At 54.4% G+C, this 8761-nt stretch overlaps 1 protein-coding gene across 1 annotated transcript in view; it reads left to right on the top strand.

Annotated features, from left to right (window-relative positions):
- Window positions 1-2962: 2962 nt before the first annotated feature.
- The window catches only part of LRRC75A (leucine rich repeat containing 75A), a 45136-nt gene continuing 39337 nt past the window's right edge, over window positions 2963-8761 (top strand). The window contains exon 1 of the mRNA XM_054709467.1: window positions 2963-3257. Coding sequence (XP_054565442.1) covers window positions 3006-3257 — 252 coding nt within the window. The 5' untranslated portion in view covers window positions 2963-3005. The remainder of the gene's footprint in view (window positions 3258-8761) is intronic.

The raw sequence follows: 8761 nt of genomic DNA, 5'->3' as shown, positions 1-8761 counted from the left end.
ACTCTGGAGCTTCCCAGCAGGTGCAGGCCAGGGTCAGCCACAACTTTTGTTCTGCCTGGAGCCACCACACTTAAGCTATAAAGCGATATGCTGATGGCTGCTTCTTGTGCTGGGCTTGGAGTTGCCCAGGCAAGGCCAAGCTGTGAACCAAGGCGGGATGCTGCTAGTGGTGGGCCTGGGGACACTTAGCTAGAAGTATGGGGTTCACTGAGGCCAGGTGCTGCTTGTTTGAGAGATTTTAGGAAAATATGAAGCATGAGGAATGACTGGAGGTAATGAAGGTGTGACAATAAATATAAGTATTTTCAAAAAGCTTAGCAGAAAAGGGAAGAGCCCTTTTGTGAGCAGAGGGGATGGGACAATGAAAGTTTTCTTTCTAAATAGATGGAAGAGAGTGAGGAGAACAAGCCATTCAAGAGGGAAAAGTTGGGAAATTAAAAGCAATTTGAAGAGGATAAAATTAGGTCTTCAAAGCAGAGGAAAGGGATGAAATTCAGATCCCAGGTGAGGGTCTGGGATGGCATTTGCCCCAGCCACACACCCTTAAGCAGGCCTACCTGCTCGTGTGGGCCATCCCTAGGGAGGGACCTGTCCAGCAGGTTTCCCTGGTAGCCACTTCGCCTGGTAGGCCTGCAGCCAGAGATGAGAGGCACCAAAGTGTTTTCCAACCTGGGTTCTCTGGAGATGCCAACAGGGATGTTCTACACACAAAGGGTCCAGGCAAGTTAGGAAGGTGCTGCTCTAAGCCCTGTGAGGCCAGCTGGCAGGCAGATTGAACGTTCTCTGCCAGCAGAGATGGGCATTTGGAAGTGGGCATCAAAGGGATGAAGGAGCCTGCTGGGGGAGACACAAACCTCACCCCTCAGATACTGAAGATCGACAGAGAAAACACCTATGGGAAGACCCAGTGATGGCTCCCTGTGTAGGAAAAGGAACTGTCCTTAGCGGAACACCTGTACTCTGCTTGCAGTTTCTGCATCTGACTCTCCTTGACTGTGCGTATCCCAGTGGGACAGAGGAATTCGCTAGGACTTGCCTGATGCCTAGCTGTCAGCACATGGTGGGTTCCAGCTCTCTCTGATTTGGGATCTGCTCTCCTGCCCCTGTAGCCCACACTGTCCTTTCCTCCCAAACAGCACCTAGGGCCTGGGCCAGAGGCAAGCACACACCCTGTGGCTGAGACCGGGACAGCCGCCCCGGCCTGCCAGGTGGTCTGCGACAGGGAAGGTCCTCCAGGTGCCTTACGTAGCCTTCTCCCTGGCAGGGCCCTGGTTCCAATTACCCTCGGCCTTCAGGTGACCTGGTGCAGATGGACTCGGCCTGGCAGAGGTGGCCAGGGAGGGAGGGGGGCAGCAGGAGTGTGCAGCTGGGCTTACCCGGGGGCACGCCTCTGCTTTTTTGTATGGAGATTTGTTCTGTTCTCTTCTCTCTGTTCCCAGGAGCCTTCTCCGAGGTGTGAGAATGAGAACAAAAGGCAGCCGTTCTTTATACCTTGATGGTCTAGACCTGCGGCTTGCCACAGCAGGCACACTGGTGTGCCGCAAGAATTTTTAAAACATGCAATACCTGACGATTAACCAGGGTCACTGACTTCTTTTCCTTTAGATTGTCAAATACAAAAACGACAACAGTCAACACAATAGCCGGACCGTGTGAATGAATCAAAATTATACTGTTTTTTTTTCCTTTTTGTCAGATTGGCAAAAAATACCTTTTTTGGTGTGGGGCAGAATTTTAGTAATTAGTTTATGTGCCATGAGATGAGAAAGGAGAGACTGATGAAAGTAAGAGATGAACTGTCTCCATAAAAGGGTACACACACACACACACACACACACAACCTTGCGAGTTTCTGGGTCCACTCACCCACCACCACCACCAACAACAGGCAGGTGTTAAAGTGTAACCGGACAAACAGCGGGTCCGTGCTGCCTGTCAGTTACACAGAGACAGGGTTGAATCACACATGAGCGTTTATCCCACTATTGCCGCAGTGTGGAGGGCAGCAGGTCAGCACAGAAATCTGCTCTGCAGCCAGCTGCTCACACAGCAAAGGGCCGTGCGCAGATATGCAGAAGGGACTAGGGGTCTTCAAAGGCCTTAGTGATGTGCAAGGGCTGGGGTCACAGGGGAACCAGCCAAAGGGAGTGCCAGGTGGGCAGTTAAAAGGTAAGCAGGCTGGAGGTTTGCAAGGCCTGCGGGGATGCAAAAGGGCTGATGACTCTGGTTTCTGCAGCACAGTTGTTCATCTTTCCATGATAGCAGGCAGCTCCAAATGGGGAGGGAGGCTGCAGCTCCCGCCAGGGTAGAATGTGCCTTCTTTAATCAGAATAAAACAATCACGGTCAACAGAGCATGGTTCCTATTTCTTACATTCTAGCTGGTTCCCCAGCCTTCTGTTTCTGCCCCCTTTCAAAAGGAGTGTGTATCAAAATCAGCCCCAAGCCTGGCTGAGAGACCACTCTGTGCTTCAACTTTCCCATGCGGCAGGGCACCCGGACCGTCTCCCGGGGCCTCACCCTGGCGCACCGAGGAGGAAAAACCTGGGAAATCCGGTGGGACCGAGAGCCATGGCTCCTGGGGCCTGCCCGGCCGGCAGCCTCCACGCCACTGCGCTCCGGGAGGCACGGCGCGGTGGCCCGCCAGGGGCCCGGTGCTGGGGCCGACACAGCAGGGGGCAGCCGCCCGCCCCCAGCCCTGAGCCCAGGGGAGGGAAGCAGAAGGGAGCGAGGGAAGAGGCTGGGCGGGAGGAAAGGAGGGAGGGCGGCGCGGCGCGGCGGCGCGGAGCCCGGGAGCGGGCGCAGGGGCGGGAGTGGAGCCGAGCCGGGGGCGGGGCGGGGCGGGGCGGCGGCGGGCGGCGAGCGCTGGGGAGCGCGCCCGGGAGCGTGGAGGGAGGAGCGAGGGGAGCGCGGGCCGCCGCCGCCCCCCCCCCGCCCCGCCCGCGCGCAACAGTTTCCCCAAAGTTGCAGCCTGGGAGGCGGGCCGCCGGCCGCGGACGCGGCGGGATGGGCACCCGGCAGACCAAGGGCAGCCTGGCGGAGAGAGCCAGCCCCAGCGCGGCGCCCGCTCCCCGCCGCGAACGGCCCGACTTCTGGGCGTCGCTGCTGCTGCGCGCCGGGGACAAGGCGGGGCGCGCGGGCGCGGGCGCGGGGCTGCCCCCCTACCACCGGCGCGTCGGCATGGTCCAGGAGCTGCTGCGGATGGTGCGCCAGGGCCGGCGGGAGGAGGCCGGGACGCTGCTGCAGCACCTGCGCCAGGTGAGCGCGGCGAGGGGCCAGGGGGGCGCCAGCTGCGGGAGCGCCCCGCCCCTCCCTGGGGAGGCCGGGGAGCGCCGAGGGGCACCGCCCAGGGCCCCCTCTCGCGGGTGTGGAACCCGGTTTGGCAGCAGGTGAGCACTGGCTCCCGCGGAATTTGAGGCCTCGGGACTGGGCAGAGGAAGGATGGCCGGGCGAGGCTGGGCTGCGGGGGACCTGTTGAAATAATGTCCCCGCTTCTCTCCTCCACGGGCTGAGAGGCTGGTCCCAGGGATGGTTGGTGAGAAGGGGTACGGGGAGGGTTGCCTGGGTTGGCCAAAGGCGCTTTTCTTCCTCTTTGCCCGCTGCCAAGGGTCCTCAAGGAATGCCAGCTTCTCTGGGGAATCCAAGGGCACAGCCGTGGGCTGGTGCGATGCCAGTCCGTGTGGTTGCCCACCTGGAGGCATTCTATATTGCGCCTCAGGTGGGAGACAGTGTTTTACCTCCCGCTGAATAACACGGACAGGTGCTCAGCCGGGAGCCCCTACTCAACAGTGGAGGGGAGAGGGGGTTGGATTGGTTTCCTGGAAGCTGCCCGCGCTCTGCCCTCTGCCTGTCCCTGTCCCACTGGTTAGCGCCTGACTGCCGGTCTGGCGTTCCCCTCCACTTCAGGGCTGCCCTGCCCTACACACACACACACACACACACACACACACACACACACACCACCCCACCCCCCCGTTACCCTCCTCTCTTCCACTCGTTTTCCTTACTTTTGAGAGCGGGGTGGCCTGGTCCATGGATTTTGTTGAGTGGGCGAGAGGCAGGGGGGTGTCTTCACTCAGCTTTGGGGCGAGTTCGGGCTCCATATTCTTGCTAGATTGACCCTCCTAGTGGTGGAGTCCATGCGGATGGGAGAGGGGATCTCGGGTGGCCTTTCTGAAGTTTTCCCTTCGCGGATGAAATAGGATGTACGGGCACCTTCCTGGGAGGAGTTTCTAAAACCGACTCGGATGCGCCTCCCTTCTGATTCTGTGGCCACCCCTCCCCGCTTATACCTGACACGCTGGTGCCCTGGAGTGTGTGTTTCCCGGGTGTGCCCAGCGCTGGGCGAGAGAAACAGAGACCCGGGGGCTAGGGAGGGGTGAGGTCAGCTCTTGGCCTCCTCGCTTTTCCAAACACAATGAGGCCTGAGATGCCACTGGGTTCTCACGAGCCTTCTCCGAATTGATTCATCAAAGAAAGATGACATTACCCATCACTAACTTCAGCTGTGTGTATTTATTTGTCTCAAAAATTGGAAACCAATGCATGGCCTTTGTGGAAACTCTTGCTTTCAAACAGAATAATGGATTTTCCAGACCATCACATCCCATTTGCACACCAGACAGCAAGAAGATTCTAGTAATCACATGCTGTCCCCCAGCACTGCGGCGCCTGCTTCTGGGAAACAGAAGAGTGGAGGGGCTGACAGGAGGGGGTCCACACAGCCCTTCTTGGAGGGGAAAGAACAAAGTGAAGTCAGCATCCTTGAGGGCCAGTCACAGGAGGCAGACACCTGGGGCGCCTCCCGTCCCTCTGAGGCTGAGTAGGACCCCACGTCCTGAAGCGGACCTTCTCCCTGGCTTTGGAGGACAGATAAGTCCCTGTGGCCCCACAGGCTCCTTGAGACAGAGTATTTTTTGAGAAATGTTGGTCTTGTCGGTGTCCTGACCCCCTTCTGAGTGGCGGGACTAGGAGAGCTGATGGGGGCAGGATGGGCTTAATCAGCCTCTCCCCTTTTTTGTGACAACAGTGGGAGGACTTGCCCGCAGCTCTTGGCAGGTCGGCTCCCTTGACCTTAGCTGTGGGTAAGGTCGGGGGGCCTCTGCAGAGCCAGCGATGGGCTGGAGAGCTGCCCTGTTGCCTGGAGAGTACAGATCAGGGACCGAGGCGGTGGTGGGAAGGGAGCAGCAGGGTCCGTATGTCTGTCAGAAACAGGGAGGCAGTTTTCTAGGACCCTGAGGCTGTCTAGAGGAATGTTGAGCTGGGTCTGTGCTGTGCGCTGAAGTGGCCCTTTCTCCCAAATTGTGTTTTTCATTCTAGTCTCCTTCTCCAACCTGGAAGTGGTGATGTTCAGAAAGGGGACGAGCAGTCGCTGAGACGTGGGAACACCAGGGCCTCTGGGGGCAGACTGCAGAGCTCAGGGTGCTCAGTCCCACGGGGATGTTGTTGAAGCCACAGGGTGGGCCTTGAGGAGCAAGCAGGGAGAAGAGCAGGACAGTACAAGCCTCCACATTTGCACGGCACTTCCTCCTGAGTTTGATAACCTCCTCTGTTTGGCTGCAGAGTTTGTGTTTGTGCAGGGTCCCGGGGTTGGAGGTCAATTGGAGATCTTTAGTCCCTATGGTCTTTACCCTCAAGTCCTTGCATTTGTTGAGGTCATGAAAAACTCTTCCCACACAAATGCAAGAATTTCAGAGGGTTCACAAACCCCAAGTTCAGCATATGCTCTAGTCTGGTACCCCCCCCCCTCCCCCCACTGAGTGACTTGCTACAGGCTCAAGATATGGAAACAGACTGAGGGACCATGTGTGGCAATTCATGGTGGCTGCAGATGCTGCTGCTTCTGAATGCCCCTCGTTCGACTCTAAGATTGGGGTGAGGTTCCCTGATTGGAGACTGCAACTGTCCGTGCTTGTCACTCGCTGGAGGGATGGAAGGAGGCCTCTGTTAATGTTAACGGTGCTGAGCTGCGGCCAGTGATGCATCCCTTTAGGGGCAATGTGATCATGAGAAGAGCCTCGGCTGAGGGTCAGAGCAGACACTTGCCTTCTGGTCCCCAGTCTGCTTTGACCTTGGACCCAACAGATAACTTGTGTTTCCTCATTTCCCAACGGGTATCTGGGGTACTGAGCAGAGCAAACGCTACAAAGTGTGTGAAATTGTGTTGGCTTTGCAAATCAAGACAGGTTTTTCCAGCAAAGATGATAAGGAACAGAAGAATCTGCCCTAATTTGGGTTTGGCCAGGCTATGGACAACGTGTCCTGTCTCAGGCCGGGCTCGAGGAGCTTTGGGATTCTCTCTACCTGGCCAGGGCTCGGGCTGGATCAGCGGCTCACTGCAGATCCAGAGCTGTCAGGAGTGGGTGTGCATGGGGATAAAAGAAGCCAACTGTGGGAACAAGAGACCATTCCTCCCCCCCTTCCCCGGAACCCAGTCCGGCCGGCCTCACCCTTCCCCAGATGACCTGCCCTGAGTCTTGGGATCAGGCTTGCCATCTTTAAGGAGCGCTGGGGAAGAAGTAACATTTAGTCATGAAGTGGGGGTGAGTGCAAGGTGGGGTGTCATCTTTTCAGCCCACCAGTTTCTCTGAGTCCCCAATTTTCCAGACTGGGGTCTCAGCCAGCTTCATATAGCACCAGCATAAGGGGTCCCAGGATACAGGCTGAAGTGGCTCACTTCCTCCTGTTCACCAGCCTCCCTGCTTCCTTGTAAAGAGGGTGTGATTGGGTTGGTTTACTGCCTCTCAGTGTGGCTCCGCCCTATTGGGCAGAGCTGTCCAGTGTCAGCCTGCCCGCCCCACCCAATGGTGTGGCTTGGACATGGACTCAGTCCACTGTGGCCAGGGTGGCAGAAATGCCTTCACTCTACAGGTAGGAGCAAGAACCACATCAGCTAATGCAAAACAAGAACGCCCCACCCCAGGACCTAGGGCAGCTACATAATGGACAAGCCTTTGGAGGCTCCCTGGGCACCTGGAAATGGGGCAGGTCTTTCCTACCTAGAGGCAGAAAGATTAGTGGAATGGCCCTCGAAAGTCACCTTTTCCCTCTGACATCCACCTGTGAAAATCTCTGTAGGCGAGTAGGTTGAAAGGTCATCAGACACCAGCAGGGAGGCCCCCACCCTGGACTGTTGTCTTAGTCTTCCTTCATCAGAATGCATTTCCTGATTTACTCTGAATGTTCCTCACCTTTCCAAGGCCACCTTCCTGGACCAGGTCAGCCCGTGGTTCTGAGATGCAGAGGTCTTTTAGGTCCTACCACACTGGGTGGTATTTCACCACCATGCACAGATTCCCCTGGTGCCCATTTTGTTTGTCATCTGATGTTTCCTGAGAGGAGACACTGCCACCACCTTCGGCCCTGGCATGGTACTGACCACCACAGGCCTGTAACATTCTCTTTTTTTCTTTTTAAAAAAAATCTTTATTGTTGAAAGTATTACAGATGTCCCTCTTTTTTCCCCTATTGCTCCCCTCCGCCCAGTTCCCGCCCTGCTCCAGGCCTTCATCACCCTACTGTCTATGTCCATAGGTAATGCATATCTATTATATATGAAAGGCTAATATGCTAAGTGCCCCACCGTCCAGGTAATGACGTCATGTAGCAATACCCGGGTTCTTCTCCCTAGCGACTAGCCTCCTTGCAGTTTCTTCAGCCCAGGAACACGACCTGCTTTATAGCCAGGTGCAAACATTTCACACTTTAACCAAATGTCTGTGAGGAGTTTTCCCATGCCTCATCTCATTTGATCCTCACAGAAGTCCTGGAGTGGGTAGATAGGAGACTTGGTGGAATCCTATTTCCTTTTCATTCGCTGGAAAACGGAGGTTTAGAAAGCTTAGAAACTTGACCCGACTGAAGAGAAGTAAGAAATGGTGGACCTTGAAAATGACTTCAGGTTTTCTCACTGCGCAGAATATAGTCAAACACTGCTGCAGTTAAATATTTTACCCTCTGTTCTCCCTGCGTGATCTACAATTGTAATCTGCTTCATGTTGATATTTACTGCTGTGTTGCTGACAATTACCTGAGAGAGAAGTTGGGGTGCTTGACCGGCAGGAAATAGTTTAGCTAAATCAGAAAGCAGGTCTAATTAAGCAAGTTTATTCTATACCTATAAAAGGCTAAGTTGACTCGCACAGGTGCGATACATATAAAGCTCTCGTGGGTACCAATTGCACACGTGTGTTTCCATTTGTCATTGTCAATCGTGAATTTGGTTGACACTTCTATTATAGAGAAAGGGCGAATAGCGATACTAAAATATTTCTTCTAATTAATTTATTTGCAATGTGCACAAATTCGTGCACCAGGCCACTAGTATGCATATAAGATCTTTGGTTATTCTCTTTCTACATAGCCCCTCTCTCCTTCCCTCTGTGTTTCCATGCCTCTGATTCTGTGTTATTCATCAGTTTATTTTGTTCATTCTATTTCTTGTTCATTTATTTTGATTTTCAGATTCAATTGTTGATAGGTAGGTACTTATTGCCCCTTTATTGTTCATATTTTTAGTTGTTTCTCCTTGTTGTTGTTGTTGTTGTTCTTGTTGTTCTTCTTCTTCTTCTTCTTTGTCTGCAATACCCTTCAATATTTCATGTAATGCTGGTAATACCCATGTACTACTGGTTTGGTGGTAATGAACTCTTTTATCTCTTTCTTTTCTGGGAAGCTCTTTATCTGACCTTTAATTCTAAATTATAGCTTTGCTGGGTAGAGTAATCTTGGCTGTAGGTCCTTACTATTCATCACTTTGAATA

Source organism: Eptesicus fuscus, chromosome 20 (genome assembly GCF_027574615.1).
Source record: "Eptesicus fuscus isolate TK198812 chromosome 20, DD_ASM_mEF_20220401, whole genome shotgun sequence".
Lineage (NCBI taxonomy): Eukaryota > Metazoa > Chordata > Mammalia > Chiroptera > Vespertilionidae > Eptesicus > Eptesicus fuscus.
This window is presented reverse-complemented; position numbering and strand designations above follow the sequence as displayed.